General features: G+C 57.0%; 6 protein-coding genes across 6 annotated transcripts; all 6 read left to right on the top strand.

Moving 5' to 3' along the window:
* Positions 1-3: 3 nt before the first annotated feature.
* ABB37_05148 (hypothetical protein) lies at positions 4-3,534 on the top strand (the record flags this gene model as incomplete). Its single annotated transcript, XM_015803086.1, has 1 exon — positions 4-3,534. Exon 1 carries the CDS (start codon positions 490-492, stop codon positions 3,532-3,534), a length of 3,045 nt encoding a protein of 1,014 aa, XP_015658602.1. The 5' UTR covers positions 4-489.
* A 1,044-nt stretch (positions 3,535-4,578) lies between these two features.
* Positions 4,579-5,733, top strand: ABB37_05149 (hypothetical protein; the record flags this gene model as incomplete). Its single annotated transcript, XM_015803087.1, has 1 exon — positions 4,579-5,733. One exon carries the CDS (start codon positions 4,579-4,581, stop codon positions 5,731-5,733), a length of 1,155 nt encoding a protein of 384 aa, XP_015658603.1.
* Positions 5,734-6,160: 427 nt separating this feature from the next.
* Positions 6,161-7,890, top strand: ABB37_05150 (putative mitochondrial chaperone protein DNAj; the record flags this gene model as incomplete). The annotated part of the gene is made up of 1 exon (XM_015803088.1): positions 6,161-7,890. Exon 1 carries the CDS (start codon positions 7,021-7,023, stop codon positions 7,888-7,890), a length of 870 nt encoding a protein of 289 aa, XP_015658604.1. The 5' UTR covers positions 6,161-7,020.
* Positions 7,891-8,952: 1,062 nt separating this feature from the next.
* On the top strand, positions 8,953-10,309 carry ABB37_05151 (hypothetical protein; the record flags this gene model as incomplete). Its single annotated transcript, XM_015803089.1, has 1 exon — positions 8,953-10,309. The coding sequence occupies exon 1, from the start codon at positions 9,125-9,127 to the stop codon at positions 10,307-10,309; it is 1,185 nt and encodes a 394-aa protein (XP_015658605.1). The 5' UTR covers positions 8,953-9,124.
* Positions 10,310-11,119: 810 nt separating this feature from the next.
* Positions 11,120-13,561, top strand: ABB37_05152 (hypothetical protein; the record flags this gene model as incomplete). Its single annotated transcript, XM_015803090.1, has 1 exon — positions 11,120-13,561. One exon carries the CDS (start codon positions 11,120-11,122, stop codon positions 13,559-13,561), a length of 2,442 nt encoding a protein of 813 aa, XP_015658606.1.
* A 398-nt stretch (positions 13,562-13,959) lies between these two features.
* Positions 13,960-18,697, top strand: ABB37_05153 (hypothetical protein; the record flags this gene model as incomplete). Its single annotated transcript, XM_015803091.1, has 1 exon — positions 13,960-18,697. The coding sequence occupies exon 1, from the start codon at positions 14,582-14,584 to the stop codon at positions 18,695-18,697; it is 4,116 nt and encodes a 1,371-aa protein (XP_015658607.1). The 5' UTR covers positions 13,960-14,581.
* Positions 18,698-19,347: the final 650 nt, after the last annotated feature.

Here is a 19,347-nt window from a genome sequence, read left to right on the forward strand (position 1 = left end):
TCAAGCTTTCGCCAGCTACAGGTATAGACAGCGCTGCAGGTATTGCTGGCAGGGTTGGTGACTGTATGTTGCTAGCCATAACAACTCTTTTTTTCTTCTTTTCTCATCACTTCCTTTCAAACAAGCGTCTAAAGCAAAAGAATTAGCGTTGTAGGAAAGAACTCACCTCCAAAGGTGTTTGTAATTGAGCTCCATTGAGAGCACGGTGCGTGGTCCCAGCATTCTGCGGTGCTTCCTATTGAAAGCTGTGTGGTCATTATACAACACCAACCGCGCTCCGGCACGGCTTTCTTTTTGTCGCTTACCTTATTTTTCTTCACTTTTTTGATGGCCGCAGTAGGTCCTTTTGGCTCTCCGTTACCACCGATTACTTCTGTTTTGTTTTCTCTTGTTTCATCGTACGTCGTTTTTTTCTCCTGCTTTGTGGAGGTTGTCCGACGCACATCTTCTGCTGTTCCTTCTTGTTATTGTTATTAGTCATTCCTCATCATGGCGCTCTCCTCATGGGTGGACTGTCTCGTGTCGATTCGCTTCGATCTTGATATCGGCCCCAAGATCGAATGCATCACCCCACCCAACGCGATCACCGAGGAGGGCAAGTCAAAGCTCCTGCGTTGTGCGTTTCCCGACTGCAACCCGGACTGCGGTTACAACTTCATCTTCTACTTCACCATGGCAGACTGCACGACGGCGGCAGCGGAGAGCTTCTCGCAGACAGTGGCGCCGCCCACCACTGGCAACACGGTGCCGGAGCTGTACGGCGCGGCCTTCTACCGCCAAAAGCACGATCTGAATGTCCCGCGCCACTACGTGCAGCAAGTGGTCGTGCTGCTCTCCCACCTGCCCTACTACAACGTGCACGAACTAGTTCTTCGCGTGGTGGCGCCGCGCTTTTGTCAGTGCTGCACGCTCTCACCGGACACTGAAAAGGTGCCCGTGTCGAGCGCTATGAGCCCCTTCCCGGAGGCCTACTTCGAAGTGGATCAATCCTACTCACCTGAGCACTACTCGCAGGAGGACGTGCTGCGCGACGCGATGCAGGAGCTGGCGCAGTGGCCCTCGCCGCACCCGCAGGTGCGCTACTCCGTCAATCTTCTCCAGCAGGCGTTAGTCTTTTTAACACCGGCGCACTCCCTGCGACAGTCGATTCGCGCCACACGCAGCAGCTGTGCTGCCGTGCGCACGTGCATGAAGGTGGATGAGCGGGTGGAGCTGGTGGAGGTGGCCCGCGGCAACGCCCGATACCGCGGCAGCTCGTTCGGCAACGACGTTCTGCCCCTCTTCAGTCTCCTCGGTGAGCAGCTTCACCACCTCACCTACGTCTGGGAGCTGCTGCTGCGGCACGAGCCGCTCCTCATACTAAGCAACACGCCCTGCGTCGCCTCTGCTACTGCCTTCAGTGTTGCGTCGTTGATTCTGCCAATTCAGTTCAACGGCACGCTGCGTTCGTACTTCACGGTGCAGAACGAAGACTTCCCACGTCTGAGTCGCATGGGCAAGGCCCTGCCCTTCCCGACGAACGAGGCGTTGATTGTCGCCGGCACGAACCCTTTTCTGCTCCGCAGCTTCAGTGGGTGGCCGAGCCTGCTGGTCGTGATGGACCGCAATACCGCAAACGTGGTGAATGGGTCTGTCGCGTCTCCTACCTCGTCGACGGCGGCGTCGACGGTGCGGGAGAACCGTTCTGGTGGGGGTGGGGGTGGTCCGGCGTGGCACCGCCAAGGCGCTCCTGTTCCCCCCTCCTCTTCCTTTCTACCGTTCGTCACCACGCCGACGCCGCAGACGCACAATAGCCCCACCGGCCTGCATGCCCCATCCACGCCGCCCATGCATGGCCACCATAACAGCAGCTTTCCCGTGTCACCGTTGCCGGTGAATGGCGAGGCGGCTTTTGATTCGTGTTCGCTGTTAGACAGCTACGCCAGCGCAGGCGGCGGCGGCGTCGACAATAACGGCAGCAGCACCACGACGGTGGCCTCGCCCCTTCACGCCGACCACCACCTTCACACCCTCACCACAACGACAGGGCCCTCCAGCACTGCCAGCGGCGTCTCCCTCTCCGGCCTCGTCCACGTCCCCACCAGTAAAGCGATGAACGGAGCGGCGGGCACGGCATCGGCGACCACGTCCCCCACACCGGAGCCGGCGGCGGCCTACCAGGCAGACCCGCACGCCACGTACGCGCTGGAGTCTTCCTCCGACGACGTGGAGGCGGCGCCGTTGCTGCGCTCGTCTACGCCGGCGTCTCGCCCGTCCTCCTCCGCTGCCTCTGCGGCCGTGGGGAGAATTACGTCGACGGTGAGTGACACGGATGAACAGGCCAACGGCAAAGCTGAGGGGGCGACGGCGGCGGTGGCGGGCGTGCACATGCGGGCGGACTCCACGAACTCTACCGCCACAGGCGGCAGCACCGCACCGGTGCCACTGAGCACGGGCAGCCGCCGACAGGAAGCTGAGGGGCGGAGCAGCGGCGCCTCCTCGGCCTCGCCGGCCCCCATCACGTTGCCGGCGCTCTCCGCCTCGACCGTCACCCTCTTCACCACGGACAACTACAAAAACACCGTCGACGCGGTGCACGCCGCGGATTACCGCAAGCGTGGAGGCGGGCACCAGGAGATGTCGCGGACAAACCTCCAGCAGCGCCTGCATAACTACTTCGACTCGTCCGTGCACTTCTTGCTGAACCACGCCGAGCAGTCCAATATGCTGCTGAAGCGGCTGGAGATGGTGTCCTTGCTCGACGCCGACGCGCAGCGGACGTCTGTCACGCTGAGCCTCAACCAGTGGCAAGGGAGCCCGACAGCGGTGCTGTCACCGTGGCGTCGTAGCTGTAGCGACGGCGCCACTTTGCCCCTTCCACCCGGTCCTTCAACTGGCACCGCTGCGAGTCCTAGCGGCGCTGCGCATTTCGCCAAGCCGGCTTCTTTTCAGAAGCACGCGGACCCGACCGCAGCGGAGCACGGCATCACCTCGTGTTCGCATTTCTCCGTGGCGGACGACATCCTGCGCAAGTTCTTCACCTCCCTCACGACGGAGTTCCTCACGCCGGTCACCGCCTGGTTCCACGCGGTCACGGCTCCGTACACCGCCTTCCACCTGTGCGATCGTGCCTTGTGCGACAGCCTCCTTTCCCCGGCTAGGTTCCTCAGCGATTTTGCGCTGCGGCACCGCGAGACGGCACCGCTGATGTGGACGCAGCTACACTCCTACAAGGCCTACAAGGTTGTCTACGAGCGCTTCGCCCACGGGTGTCTGTTTAAAGCCTACGTCTGCCAGCTGATCGAGGAAGAGCTGCGGCGGCAGCTGGATGGGTTTCAGATCGAGGAATGGGTGCTGCGCGTGCCGTCGGAGGCCGAGCGAATCGATCTGCTGATCAACCTTCTTAGCACAATTCAGCGAGAGCTGAACGAGACGCTGGACCCGGACGTGCTCTTCGTGACCTCCGCGACCTCCGTCATGGCGAGTATGGCGATTGGACTTCGCGAGCCGCACAGGGAGCAGTTTATGCTGAAGATCGGTGAGCTGAAACTGTGAGAGACACTGGTGGTCATGCGGCTGTCGTGTGGCATGTGGGTGAGCTGTGGCGAGGCCCGGTTTCGGCTTCACCTCGACGATTTCTCATACGTGGCTGTCAAGCCTAGAAAAGGAAGAGCGATATGTAAAATGCAGTGCACAACGAGCACCGAAGAGTGCGTTGCACATTTTTTTCCCCTCCTCACGTGAACACGGGCGCGGAGATGATAAATGTTTTTCGCGCTTCTCCTATGTGTTCGTCGCCGTCCCCTTTGCGTCTGCTTACACCCACGCTGCATACCAACAACGAAGAAAAAAAGAAGAACTCGATATATTTTTAAGCAAAGGAAGTCTTGCGCCGTGCAATCTTTGAAAGCACGCAGGACAGAAGGAACGATAGAGGATGCGGCAGCTCTCCGCTGCTCGTGGGCTCCCGCGCTCCAGAGTTGGTGAGCTCTGAAGCGCCATTTTTGTATCTTCATAAAGCGTCGTTTGGTGCACTACGAAGCAGAGCGGGGAAATCAAAAGACCCTTCTGCGCGTTATCTGGTTCGGTTCTTCTGTCTGTTGTGGTGTGGATGGTGATGCGCGTAGGATTTGCCCCGATAGCGCCTTTTGATCCTTGTCGCGAGCTCCTTTCCCAATGCCCTCCTTTCTCTCTCTCTCTCTGCGCCATCTGCGAGGTGTACCTCGCCAACGGAGAAGGTAACGTGCAATCCACTGCAACATTATCTCTTCTAAGGTCGCATCGCTGTGAAAGCATATATATATATATATATATATATAAAGAGACTTATAGAAGACAGGGAAACACAACGTTTACTGAAAAGGACGTTTCTCTTTTTGCCTATGTGTGTGTGTGTCACATCGATGTCATGATAAGTAAAGCAAAACACCACAATCGCACCCGCGTATTTGTATACTTTTGAGAAGAACACCAGTCGTCTTACCCTGCTGTAGCGAAAGGTGAAGTGCACTTGTACTAAAGCATAAAAGAGGGGAACAGGGACGCCGCGAAGGCCACGCCAGTAACAATAACACCACCGATTCGTGCTCTTCCAGAACCATGCTCACGGATGAGGAGCGGGCAATCCTGCTCAAGTACTACTCCACAGTGAAATTGAATGAGGTGCAGAAGGATCAGCTAGCACGGACCTACTGGGCCGCCACAAGGGAGGAACGCGACGAGATCGCGAAGGTGTATGTGCACACGTTTGTTGACCCCACCTTCATTCAACGCCTCATGTTTTTCCACGACAACCAACACTCTCCGACGACCGGTGATCCGACTTCTCCGGCGAGCGAGAACGGCGGTGGTGGCAGCCCTGCAGGTTCTGCTGCTGTGGGTCCGCACACGCTAAACGGGATTGATGGAAGCTCGCCTTCCATGGACAGCCCCACGTCGTCTACGGCTGCCAGTCCCACCGGCAGCAGCAACTTCTTTAGCCCTACTTCGTCTTCTCACCACCTGCCACGTCGCACGCACGCCCAGCGGCTGCTTCGCTCGTCCATTCAAGATCATTTTCCCAAACTCACCGGCGAGGGCCCCTACGCGTTACTTTTTGGCTGCGTGCAGTCGGAACAGGAACGCGCGGAGGTGATTGAGCTCTACGCTTCACAGTTTTTGCATCCCGACCCACCGGAGTTGCACCGCATTGTCGCACTGCCCAACTCCTTCTCCACCCGCACACGCAAGCGCATTAGCGGGTCCTATTCGTGGTACCTGCGCTGCCTCGCCACGCAGGAGATTGTGTGTGCGGTGACCGTGACGGTGCATCAGCAGGAAACGATCCGCTTTGCGGAGATGCCGCTCTTTGCCACCGGTGTGGGCTACAAAAAGAACGGGCTTGGTCGGCTGCTGAATGCCGCACTGATTGCCTGGTGCAGTAGGGTGGGACTTGAGTTTGTGATGATCTCTGCCGATGTGCAGGCCATTCCTTTCTGGCGTCACGTCGGCTACCGTCTCATGCACCGTAGCGAGCGGAAGCGCATGGACTTTTTCTACCAGCACGACTGCTGCAAGTTTAAAGACGCGGAGACGATGATTGGGTACTGCAGTGCAACTGTCGGTGGTGGCGACGGCGGTGGCGCCGGACGACGGCGTGTGGGCAGCGGCGGCAGCGCAGGGGCGGTGGATGTGTTGCACCTGTCTGTCCCGGAGGTGCTCGCGCAGATGCCGCGCTTTGTGCTGGAGGGATCGTCCTATCTTCCAACGGACTGATGTCGTGTAGTAGGGTGAGAAACGAGATCAAACAGAGGAAAGGTAAAGCGCTATAATAATCCTCTTTTTTTTTCTGATACGTTGACCTCGCTGCTGTTGCCACCGTTGCTGTTGTTGACCACAATTCACTTCGTATTCCGCTTACTATTGAAAGTTCACACATGTGTATAATGCGACGCGTAACAGCGCATGCTTCGAGGTAAAACCTCTCGTTATGGACTTCCAGGCTACTTTCTTTTCTTCCAAATCAGTCGAAGGCCCTTCCTTGTCTCCGTCAAACGAGCTCTTCTGCATCCTGCTAGCCTTGAGCGTCGCTGCTCTCCATGACCCTTAGTTTATTTTTGTCTGTCACCCTCTCCCGCTCCCCTCTTCTTTCCGCTCCAAATTTGCGGTACCGTGCGTTCTGCGACAATTGATTCATTCGCCAAGCCATCGCTCGACCAACGAACGAGTAAATAGTGGTACTTTTTTTTGTTGTTGCTGTTGTTTAACAGGAATTGTCAGAGCCGCGACCGCACACACACGCACACACACAGCGCATCTCCGGACGAGAAGGCCCGTCACGTTGACCTTTTTTGTGTTCAAGAGAAACCTCGTTTGTTTCACGGACCTCTCTCTCTGTGGGTGGAAGGGCACCGCGCTTTACGACGCATAAGGGGCTCACACACGAGCAAAACCAAGCAAACAACAACAACAAAAAACACCGTAGCGAATCAACACTCATAGCAGCGAGGACACCGTCTCGCCAATTACGTCATTAAACCGCAACCAAAGGAAAGGATACGCGTGGTAACGCTGCACCTTGTATCTTCTTTCACCCCCTCTTTCTTTCTACATTGTTATTCGTTTGAGCTTTGCATCACATTCCCATCTGTCTGCTGTTTAGTGTGGTCTTGCGTCGCATCTGCCGTAATTGTTTCCTTGGATCTCACGCAGTTCCAGTCGCAGAGTGCTCTCGCGTAACACTATCTTCCTCTTTTCTTGTTTTGTAATCATAAGTCTCTTTTGCTCGTGAGAGCTGTTGCCTGCGCTTTTCCACGTTTTGTTGTTGTCTATTTATTTATCTATACTACGAGCCGCGTCTTTCTTGGTGATTTGCTGAGAGGAGATTAGTGCCTTTTATTACCGAGTCTTCTCTTTCCCACGCACACACGGGTGCTTGATCAAAGCGCCGCGTGTGGCTCTGCTGCTTTCCAGAACTTCTACCAATTTGCTGTTGTTGAAACCGCTGTCTTGTGTTTGGTGGACCCCTCTTTTTCTTTTGTTCTCTCTCTCTTCACCTTCAAGATGAACGCGATGAACGACACGGAGATTGTGCAGTATGTGCTGCGCAACAAGAGTAACTTCTACAAGATCCTCATGGTGGAGCAGTTGGCCACGAGCGATCAGATCAAGATTGCCTACAAAAAGATGGCCCTCAAGTGCCACCCCGACAAGAACAAACACCCACAGGCTGCCGAGGCATTCAAGCTGGTGGGGTCTGCCAACGCGACGCTGTCGGATGCGACAAAGCGACGCATTTATGATCGCCACGGCGAGGCCGGCGTGCAGCGGCACGAGAGCGGCGGCGGGCGTCGTCCCGCGAACGGCGCGGCGGGTGGGCCGTACCGTCGTCGCCCTCCAGGTCAGCGCGACTTCTTTGAGGAGTTCTTCTTCGGCCCCGCGCAGGCACGCGCAGGTCCACCCGGCCACAACGGGAACTACTACCAGGCCGATATCAACGTCAACCCTCATATGTTGCTGTTGATTCCTATTATTCTGTTTGTCATCATGGCGATGCTGCTCAGCAGCACCTTTACGGATACCGACGCGTCCAGCGCGATGTTCGGCGCCAGCGGCGCCGGTGGTCGTGGCAAGTCTGGTGTGTCCAGCGCCGCCTTCAGCTTTACGCCGTCCCCGGATGAGGGCATAGTCGTGCCGCGCACGACGTCGCTGTACGGGTTGCGGGTGCAGTTCTACACAACGCGACGCATGTCGGAGATGATGGATCGCCGCAGGGACATTTACCTCTCGATGGAAAAGAAGGTGCTGGAGGGCCAGCGAGACTACTTAGGACGGCGATGTGAGGCGGAGGCCTTCAAGTTCCGCTCACGAGGCCGCAAGGAGGACCCGCCGGTGTGTGGGGAGTATCAGCAGTTCCGCCGGGCGTTGGGCTGATGCACTCTGGAAAGGCGAGAAGTGCGGCTGCCTCTCCGTCGTCAAGGCACACGCACACACACACTTCGAAGCAGTTGCTGGCGAAACATATTTCACGCGCGTCCGCGATGGCATGTGTGTTGTGCGCATGGCGAGCGTGGTCGAGACGTTCTGTTAGCGAGTGAGGAGGAACTTTGCACGGTGCCAGGCCTGTCCCTGTGTGTAGTAGCGCTTTAGCGGTCCCGTTCTTTCGTTTGCTTCCCTCTTCTGCTCCGCTGTTTCAAAGCTCGAGGACGAATTCGACATCAGAAAAAAGCTCGCAAGGGCGATCTTAGCGGCGTGAAGTGTTAATATATATATTTTTCTGTTTCTTTTTTCCGAAGTGGTGGTGGCAGAAAAAAGGATGACGACACATTGCCGGCGGTTAAATAATTGGAAAGAATGCGTAAGCAACTTCTCGCGACGGCGGGACGTTGATTTGGTGTTGTCGGTCTTCCTCCTTTTTTGCTTTGATAAACTGTTCTCTCCACTCGTTGATGGGTGTCGCTGCGTGAGATGGCTCATTGTGCTGTGGCTACCTCTCTAGTTGGCTTTTTTAACTGCGGTGCGTGTTCATATGTGCGACGGTTCTTATTACCTTCAAGTTAATTCCGAATGCTCGTTAGTCAATCGACTATATATAACAAAGATGTTCAGAGGGGGTGAAAAGCAAGAGGATCGGGCGCGCCAGTTTTCTGTGGCGATCAGGAACGGTTGTCACGGGTTGATCTTCGCCGCGCAACGCGTGTGGGTTTTCACTTTCCTTTGCAGTCGGTAGAAAAGACCCGCCGCTTCCTTTGCCGTTTCGCGATGGCGAGAAGAATTATATATAATGCAGTTGTTCTGTCTTGTGCGCTCAAGTACAGGGTAAATGTGAAGGCAGAAGTGGCTGACGGTCTTTTCCTATCGTGTTTTCGTTTGTCGCGTGCGCAGACGAATCTAATTCCTGTTGCCGCCCGCACACGCTGTGCGTTTCTCTCTCTCTCTCTCGTTCTCTCCGCGTTGTCACTCCTTCCCCCTTTCTTTGCAACTGAAAATTGTGAAAGCTCTCGCCTTCTTCACAGTCGTGTTTGAAGTTTCTTGAGTCTTTGCATATTCACTGTAGCGCAGCGAAAGCCGCCTCTTTGTGGTTGTTGTTGTTTATTGCTGTGTGTATGAGTTTGTCTTTGCATCTATCTGGGAGTTCGCCCTCCACCGGTGTCCCCCCGATTCGACGATGCCAACATCATCACCGACAACACCACCTCCGCACCCCGCCCTCGTCTCCTTGCACGGCGCGGTGGATGCGGTGCGCCACCTTGAAGGATGTCTCACCTTCCCCTTGAACGTGAATGACGCACCGAGCGCCGCACCACTGTCTGCCACCTCTCCTCCTCGACCGACCGCATTCCTCTTAGCAGATGCGTACGAGCACGACTGGGAAGCGCTCACGAAGCAGCTGCGACGCTTGGTCGATCAGACACACCCTGACAGCGAGCGACCGGCCTCCGAGGCTGGTGACACGCACGTATCGAAAACGAAGAGCAACAAAAATAGCTTCGGAGACGGGCGCACGGTGTTGTTGGACTGGAACGCAAGCCATCGCCCTCCCCCGAGCACCAACGCGTCTCCAGCATTGTCATCGTCACAGCAGCAGCACGATAGCGGCGACGTGGAACTTTTGTTCTTCTTTCTGCAGCGTCTTGCGGAATCGTTTCTGGCAGCCACTCACGTTGCTACGCCGTCTTCGAAGGACACCACAGCGAGCCGCACCCACACCGCCGTCCCCACCGCAACGCCTCCCGCCAAAACAAAAGCGCAGCTGCAAACAGAGGACATCGTCGAGCCAATTTTTGTTTACGGGTGCGCCGTGGCGTCGAACCTTGCGTCGCTGGTTGCTGGAAGAACGCGGAACAGGCAGCAGCCGAGTGAAAAAAGTGGCGGCGGGGTGCACGCGGCAGATGGAACGGTAAGACTGACCACGACCGCCGCATTGGACACCACACAAGAAGAGAGCCTTGTGGCGCTGGGCAACACCGTTTGGGCCTTCGCGATCGCCGTGACCCGCCTCTACCGAACGGAGAAGCGCCTCCTGCACCTGCTGCTCTCTGCTCTTTCAAACATGGCGTGCTGGCCGGCTCTGGAGGTCGATGCGGACACCTGTGCTTTTATTTACGAGCTAATTTCGCCCTTTTACACTTCGTACTCGATGGTGGCTGCGTGGGTGACGTTGCTGGTCAATCTGACGGCGGTGCACGGCGCTGCGACGGTCCCAACGCTGCTGCAGCTAGGCGTGGTGGCCGACGTGGAGCGGCTGAGCCTTTCTGTTTCGCCGTCAGAGAGCGCTACAACCGAGCGTCTGGTCGTGCATTCCCTCCAGCTGCTGTCGAACGTTGCGACGTACGTCTTCGCGGCCGATTAGATTGCGCGGAAAGTGATGTGACGACACGCTGTGTTGCTGCTTTTTGACGTTGAAATAGAAGGGAAAAACACTGCTATACAAACGCTTTTTACATTCGACGCTTTTGCTGTAAACTTCAAAAAACAACAACAACAACAACAACAACAAAGAAAAACAGTCGTGCAAGTGGAGCGGGAACCATTTGAATGATGCTGTCGAACGACTGTACTGGAAACGTATAAGTTCACAGAAGATTTTCTCCTTTTTTAAAAGAAGAAGAACAGGTGGAGCTTTTGCGGGTGTTGTTAGCTCGTCTGCGCTGTTATCTTGCCTGCTTTGCACGAGCCTCTTTCACAACTTCCTGCCTCCCTTCTCCCTTCCTCTCCTCCTTTTTTCTGTTGTCTTGTGTTTCCATCAGCGCCAGCCAGAAAGCGTGTTGCCTTTATCCACCAAAAAAGCACTCCTTTTCAACAGCTGCACCGCTCCCTTCACTTGCGGCTTTCAAAGCGGAGGTAGTGAAGACCCCCAGGTCGTGAAATAACAATACCAGGCCTTTTTTTTCTTGTCTCCTTCTCTTCCTGCACGAAGTTTTAAGTTGGTGACACGTCGATCCGTCACTTTGCAAACCCTTTATTTGATATGTGTTACTATTGCTGGTAGTACTATAGACTGCAATAGAGTTCAACTTTTTTGTGGCCTTGTCCATCGACGCCACTTTCTGATCCATTTTGGGGGTTTCTCACTGTGTCCCCCGCACGCAGTCGTCCGATCCCACCCTATCCACCTCCGACACATATACTTATACAGATTGACCATAGACAGGCGAACAACATGCCTCATTCACCGCTCATCCGTCCGCTCTCGCCTCTCCAGACGCAAAGTGCTCCTTCCTTACCTGCTCCCTACAGACTTGCTGATGCCGTCGTGAGTGTGCGCGTCGATGCTGCAGTAGCCGAGAGCAACGCCCCTCATGCTTCCCCACCCGCTTCCAAGCGCAGCCACAGCAACACCAGCAGCAGCAGTCAGCAACACTACCGGCCAGAACCTACGCCCTTTTCAGTTCACTCACACGCCGCCGCACCAGCCTTCCACGCGTTTGTAGTGAAGAATTCCGCAGAAGCGGATGCGCAACACAGCAGTCGAAGTGCAGCTCTTTTTAACCCCGCAGCTGCACCGTTCGCTCGAGCGCGCGCCTCGACAGGTGAGTCCATTCAGCTGAACGTTGCCCCAAGCCGCGCGGGGGTTTTGGAGGAGCCGCAGCGCGATGTGCGGAGGAGAGGCAATCACGCACAACACTCCCATGGAACTTCTTTGCTCCAGTCACCGCAGCCTCTTCTCCCAAATTCGCTCCTTTCAGAGAATCCCACGCGCAGCACCACCACTGCGGCCTCGGCAGCAACTCTTGCGGACGCTGTTCCTGGTGCATTGAATCGCAGCCATCCATACGGAAAGCTCCAGCGGTCGTCTCTTGCTCAACACGACAGCTACGCGCAGAAGAGCGACATTGGTGCCTACGGATCTTTTCATCATCCAGATGCCTGTCCGTCATCACCACCCCTGCCCACCGAGCTTTCTGCTGCCGTGACCGCCGCCTCCGTCCTGCGCGCATCCAACGCCAACGTGGCCGTTGCTGCCTCGCAGCCTTCGTACGGTGCGCCGCTGCTGGGCCGAGCTTCTCCCGGCAAAACCTCCCCCAACTTCTGGCGGCGTTGTTCTTCCTCCTCACCACTGAGCCAGCCGCGGCGCAGAGCAGCACGACAGGGTGCGATACCCACCCCCGACAAAACCAGCACCACGACGCTGTCCGCGGTGGGCCCGACAAGGGACGAAGATGAAGTGGCCACACGGCGCAAGACAGCGGCGGGCCCGGTGGGTGCGTCTTCCAATTCGTACCGTGGCACGGCGGTGAGCTCCCGTACCGGCCGGCAGTACAGCATTTCCATCAAAGCGTCTCTTCTTGGCCCCGACTCTGCAAGAGCCACATCGCCGCCAGCCCATGAGGAAATGCGTAACCCGGTGCGCAGCTCCGACGACGAGGAGGAGGAAGAGGAAGATTGGTCAAGTACCGAGACCGTTGCTGCCGAAGAAAGCGAGGAAAACTGTGTCCCCGGCCGCCGTACACCCGCCCCAGCAACGAAAGTGCGCAGCGGCCACAGACGCGAAAAGACACGAATCAAAACTGACGCCCCCGCCCTCTCTTCGCACAGACCCGAAACTCACTCCTCATCATCCCGATGTGCGTCTCCTCAACCGCCATTGGGTGAGCCCGTCGCGCCGGCCTCACCAGCGGCAACCTTATCATCTTCACCCTACTTCCCTCGCTACGTCTACCCCGCCCTAGATGAATGTCAGCGTCTGCTGCGGGAGATCCAAGTGCAAAACCCCCTCCTGCGGCGGTGTCTGACGCCACCTCGTCCTCTTCGCGACGTGGACTCTGCAGTAGCGGAGGAAGGGCTTCGAATGCATCCCACTTCTGATGTGTCGGCACGGCACACCGACCACTCAGCTTTCCCTGAACCTCCACCGAGTATGACCACACACGTGGGGCGTCTCGCCCCGGGGCCCGACGCACGCCGGCTCTACAGCTGGGATGCCCGCACCGCTGCCGAGGATCTCTCCTTTATGCAGGGTCCGTTTCAGCAGTCGTCGGAGCGTTTTGCCGCGTCGTCAGCGCGGCAGTTGCAGCGGCTACGCGAGACCGGCACGCGGCTGTACGGGACAGAGGTTGGCACCCAACCGGCATCGATCTCGCCCTTTACCAGTCCGCCGCATGTTTCCGATGGTGTGCCGCCAAGCTCCAAGAGAGCTGCTCCGTACAAGCAGTTCTTGCACCGTGCGGACAGCGGTGTAGGTGAGGTGGAGTCCCCGTCGGGGCGGCTGCGACGCCTGCTGCGAGAAACCGAGGCCGCCTTTCCCATCTTGTGGAAGACAACACACCTTCCCTCAACGTCGTCGCCAACGGAGTCGGAGGGGCGAGAGCACGGCGTCTCCGACTCCGGCTCCGGCGCTTTCATCACACCCTCGCCCTCCGCCATTCAGCTTTCACGTGGGGAGAGGGACGTCGTGCACCGCGACTACGAGGAAGCGGCCTTCGTGAAGAACGTGAGAAGCGATCTCGCTCCCCGCCGGCTGAATGAACCTTCAACGCCGTTCCCCGAGGAGGTGCCGACGACGTCTACGATGACGGCCTTAACGCCTGCGCGACCACCACCGGCATCGGCACCGCTGCATAGTGCACATGCTCCAGTTGCTCTGCTACAGCGTTCCATTTAGTGCGCCAAAAAGAAGAAGACGTAGTAAAGTATGCGAAACAGCGTTGGACACGTGAAGAAAGCAAACATGCAAGACACAAGAGCACAGGAGGCTCAGCAAGCGCACTAAATGTGTCGGAAGAACTGTTAACAGCTTGGGATAGTCAACACTTCGGCAGCTGCTATTTGTTGTAGCAAGGCGACAAATATAGGTGGCTATTTCGAGTACTTGTGCTCGCACAATTACTCGTGGACTGCACGATCCTTGGCTGCATCTCCTGACCAAGAAAATGATGTATTCATTTTGCTGAACGTGGTTGTGGTTGCCTTGTCTTTCCGCGTCTTCTATTAATGCTCCTTCTTGGTCTCCCTTCAACCATCTCCGTTCTGAGTGCTTCTCACACAACTCCTTGTTTCGTCAGCAAGAGCAATAGACGTTCCTCCACGTGCGCAGCGTGCACACAAGTACGTCGCTTTTTTTAAGTTTTTTTTTCGTGTCCAGAGTACACACGCACACGCAGTCGGCACATCTCCCCTAGTCGCGTTTCTCAGCTACGAGGAACAACACCAACATCAACGCAACCGTAAGGGCAGCTTTTTTCTTCCTCTACTGCTGCTCACACGTTCGCTTGTCTATTTGTGCTTTCGTTTCTTTTGCTAGACAACTGCTGCATAAAAGGGTGAAGTCGATGCTTTATTATTATCAATCGTTTACATCTCATTTTCCCCGCGTTATCGTCGTTTTATCGCTGCTCGTCGCCCTTTCGGCGGCGTTGAAAATCTGAACTCCCTCACTCCCCCTGCCCTTTTCGCTTCGCTTTTCTCGTGTCCTGGCGAGAGACACTTACGCTTTCTTTATCCTGTCGAATATTCATTTTTCTGTTATTATTATTATTTTCCACTCGCCGACAAGGAGTTCTTAAAAGTTCTAAGAGGTAAACTGCACTTTGGTCACGCGTCACGATTCGGCTTCTTTTCTCTGGAAAAAAAAACACGATTCTTTACGTTGTCAACCGCTGGTGATTCATATTGGTTTGTCACCATGAGCGGATCACTTCTCCATCGTGCCCCTTCTCATCAGCCCCCACCGCCTCCTGCGTCGAAGTCGCGCAGCCGCGGCAGCTGCCACGATGACGGCGTGCCGAATCTTCACTTAAGCGCTGCTCATTACAGCGCTGGCGACGTCGTGGAGGTGGAGGTGACGCACTACGATCCTCCCCGTGAAAGTGTCCTATCGACGCATCGTCCCCTTGCGAGCACCACCGCACCGTTTTCGTCGACCTCTTACGCGGCATACCGACCGTCCAACGTCCAGCGCAGCCGTTTGGAAGCGGACGAGGAGCCGCTGCAGGACTCGATGTCTTTTTCTGAGGCGACGGCGTCGCTGGAGGGCAACGGCTTGTGGCACGCACATCCGCAGGAGGATTTGCGCGACAGTGTGGAGTCGTCAGTTGTCTTCGACGGGCGAGACAACGATGTGGACGAGGTCAACAATGCCGACGTGACCAGCACATCGTTTTGCGAACCGACGTCGGAAGATGTAAACTATGATGGTCCAGTGAGCAGCGCAGGTCAGAGCTCGATGTTGTACGAAGACAGAGACGACGAAGGAGGAGATGGCGGAAACGGCTCGAGAAGCTTGCAGCGATGCCCGTATGATCGCACCGCCGCCCCACGCGATATCCCTAGCCCACTCCATGTTGCGGCTCACTGCCCGTTACGCCTTGAAGGGCAGCCGGAGCGCACGAGCCGTAAGCTGGAGTACTCCGCTTCCGTCGTGCTGACCTCTCTCTCAGAGGCGTCTGCGCGAGGAGTCAAAGGGAGGACAATGAAGTCGAGCAACGCATTGTGTCCTCCTGCGTTTGACGGCGACGAAGGTGTAGAGGAAAATGCCTCCTCACCACAGTTGCGTCACGGCGTCACGACGAACGGGGTCAGCACGAGGCACGATGCTGCTGCTGATGTATGGTCGCATCCCCGGCGTATGGCATCCCTCATTGCACCGCTGTCCGCAGAAGACGAAGAGGATGCATCGGAGAGCCACACTCAGGGAGTGATCTGTGGGATAGCGAAAGCAAACGCGAAAAGCAACAGCAGGAGCAGCAGCAGCAGCGACGGGGTGGCGGCGCAGCTGGGCACAGAAAAGCCGCGGAACGCCTCCGCCGATGTCACACCCCGCTCCGAGCTGCACCGCGCCGACGCGGAAATGGAGAGCGCGATGAAGGAGATGGCGGCTCGACTGCGCAGTCACGATGTGAGTGGACGACACACCATCATCGATGGTGACGGTGGCAGAGGGGCTGATGAGCGCATCAGTGGGGCTGTGAGGAGCAAGGAGAACTCGCCCTCAACGCCGCGCTCCTCGTCAACGGCATCGTCGTCACCACGCCGCTTTCATGGACCACCACAACACAAGTTGGACCGGCCGCTTCTGTCCGAGACGCCTGACGAGCCGCACCTCAAACACGAACGGGGCGTTGCAGCCGACGACTTGATCGACGACCCCGCAGACACGAAGAGTGGCGGCGGTGACGCCGCAGATCTCGTTCAAAGCGTTCGGGATGTCTCCGTCGGCAGTGTCGCGGACGGTGTGCTCTTTCGGCACCGCACTGCCATCGAAAGCCCCAATGTATCGGAGGGAGCTGCGGAGGGAGATGCCACTCCATCGGCGTACACGTTTTTCTCGTCGCAGCTGCCTCCAGCGGTGGACCGGCGTGCGGAAATTCACAAGCTGGCGAAGATCATGCGAGCAGCCGAGGTGCCCACAGTCGCCACATCGCCAGGTCTCCAGCCACCACCGCCACGCCGCGGCACGCTCCTCACATCGCCCCTCACCGCCCCACCACCACCGCCACCAACCGCTTCTCGAGACGATTCTTCGCCGTTGGAAGAGGCCGCAGCGACAGCGGCAACGACGCCAGTGTTGTATCCACCGCCCATCACGTCCACCTTCGCTGTGCAACAAGCGACGTCTCCATTTTCCTCGCAGCAGCGCGTACTCCCCGGCGTCTTGCTGGCAGGCGCAGCTGCCTCAACAGCGGTGACGGGCATGCACGTAAATCACGGCATCAGCAGCACCAACACCGCCGTCACCGAGGCAACCACGAGCGTTGGGGAAGAGGCGGCAATTCCTCTACCGGCTGGGCAGACGACCTCCTCGGCAGAGGAGACAGCCGAACTCCATCTCTCCTCTGCCGTGTCGCTCACGACGCCCCCCTCTCATCGCCAACGGCGGCCGCCGCGCATGCTGTGCCCGCCCACGCCGTCGCCATCTCAACCACGCGCAGATGATGACGCGGAGGCGCTGCCGCCAAGGCACAACGACGATCCTGTTGGATGCGGTGAGCAGCACGATGGCCTGGATGCGGCACAGGTGGACGCCTCACCACAGCGCTGCAGCAACGAGGCGGTGGAAGCTGACGTCATGCCTGTTGTGGTGCCCCATTCCGCCTGCGCGGTGATCACCTTGGCGGGACTGATTCCTCCCTTCACGAGGAACAGCAACCATTCTGCGTGTCCCCCAGATACCCGACGCGCGCGGTCGTCCTCTGCTTCTGTCTCTGCTGGAGTCGACGCAGCGACCGTTGAAGACGGCGGCGACTTCACGGCGAGTGTGTTGGCGGTGTCGAAGGACGAGGAGAAGAACGAGTTCCACGCGCCTTCTGTGTCGGGTGATGGATCGAGCGCGTCTGCCCACGCTGCGGAAAACGGCGTGCCTGTACCGCCTTCGCCCAAAGATCAACGACGGCCGTCTTCTTCATCGCAGCGGCGGTCACCAGTTGGGGAGAGGGCGGAGGAAATAGAAGAAAAAACTGTTCGTGGAGTTCCTGCACCAGCGACGGAGCACTACAGCCCAGACACAGAAGCGCAGCGAGGTGATACGAAGCCCAGTGGCACCAACACAATGGCTTCACCAAATGTCCACAGTGCTGCTGCTGTTGTAGAGGGCGACTCTTTATCGCGGCTTGCGAGTCAAGAGAACGAAGTGGGCGAGAGCATAAGCGGCAAAGCGTCACCGCCGGTCCTTTCGACCAGTCAACCCGCACGCCACCGACAGCAGTCCAAGTCCATTGTTTCGTACACGTCATCGCCGCTGCCGATGCGTCCGACTAGCACGTCGGATGCCTCAAACGAGGACGATGATGAGGCACACTTGGCGTACGACGTGATTGATGGTGTGCATGACGCAGCACCGGCTGCAGCATTGAACGGTAATGGTTCTTCCTGGAAAGGTACAGCCTTCAGTGTTGATTTGTTTGCCGAAGGAGATGGCGATGAAGTTGACGAGGACGATGAGCAGACCTCTATGGAGGAGATGCTGCAACGTGCGGAGGGCAAGAATGCGGTGCTGCGGCTTGAATTGGCAGCCGCGACGAACCGCGCCACCGCCACGGAGGACGCGCTGCGGATGAGAGACGAGGAGTGTGTGGAGTTGCACGCGTTGGTGGATCAGCTGCAGGCGGAGCTCGCCGCGCTGCGGGAGGCTGCCGTTTCCTCCGCCTCTTCTTCTCCTTCCGCTGCTGTTGATGCAGCACCGAATTCTACACGTGCGGATGCTGAAGTGCAAGCGACGGCGGAATATGAAAAGCGACAGTCGTGCGCAACGTTGGTCAGTCCTGCCGACGATCAGCCCACCACTCCCATCACCACCGCACCCGCAACCGCACAAGAGATTCGTGCGGGTGATACTGGTGATGCTGTCCGCAACAGCTCCGATGAGAGGCAGCGACGGTATGATACGGTAGTGCTGGAACTGGCGGAGGTGAAGGGCTTGATGGCGGAGCAGCTTGCTGTGTTGGACCGCCTCGGACTGTACCCGCCCTTCACTGAGGACGTTGTAGCCGCAGCGCAGCGCCGCCTGCGTCACGTGAAGGTGGTAAATACTCCAATGAAAGTTGAAGAGACGGTGACGACGACGAAGACGGAGACCCCTGATGGCGGCGATCCACCATTGGGTGTAGTTCCTCAGACGAAGGTGCGCGTGGGGGACAAAAACACTGTTTTGTCACTGCTGGCGCAACGCAAGCAACAGCAGCAGCAGTATCAGCAAGGCACGAGTGGACAGAGGGGTCTAAAACCACCCGTGGTGATGGCAAAGCTGCGCGCTGACAATACACGAACCGTTGCGAATGCCAAAGAGAACCTCCTCTCTTCGTAGCACCCATCGTTGGCTGCGCGTTTCTGCTTATCTTTCTGTTGTTGCTGTTGTTGTTTTTCTCTGTTTCTTCCTGCCCCAAAGGTAGAACTTTACCGTTACCTTTGTGGTACCTTAAACGTCGTTTTCCTCTGTTTGTCGTTTGCCTGTGTTTTCGTTGTTGTCTTGGTTGTGCTTCACTTCGATGAACGTCGACGGTACGGCACGTCGACGAGACACTTGCAAGAGTTTTTATTTGTACATATCTAGATCTTGTTTTTCCCCTTTGATTCACGTAGTCCTTTCTCCGCTATACCGGTGGGGCGTACTGCGCTTTGTTATGTCGCTTCCCCTTAGACTTTTGCCGCGTTGGGCTCCCATTTAGTTTACTTCCGTTGACTGTGTATTCCATTAGATACTGTTTTTAGGTAAACACATGTCGCTGACAGCACAGCAAAGCACGCAAGATGAGCCTTCGTTTGCCTGTCCAATAAGGTGAATCGAGTAAATGGGGGCACCTGAATGCCGATTGGCGGTAGCGCGTTACGATGCCCTCGCGACGGTGACGCAGCCATGGCTGCTGAACATATGCATCTTTTTGCTTTCATTCGCTTCTCGACGCAGCGGCGAAAAAATCAAAAAAATGGAAAAGAACGCTGCCACATGCTGTTCTC

Source organism: Leptomonas pyrrhocoris (assembly GCF_001293395.1).
Source record: "Leptomonas pyrrhocoris isolate H10 chromosome Unknown, whole genome shotgun sequence".
Taxonomy (NCBI): domain Eukaryota; phylum Euglenozoa; class Kinetoplastea; order Trypanosomatida; family Trypanosomatidae; genus Leptomonas; species Leptomonas pyrrhocoris.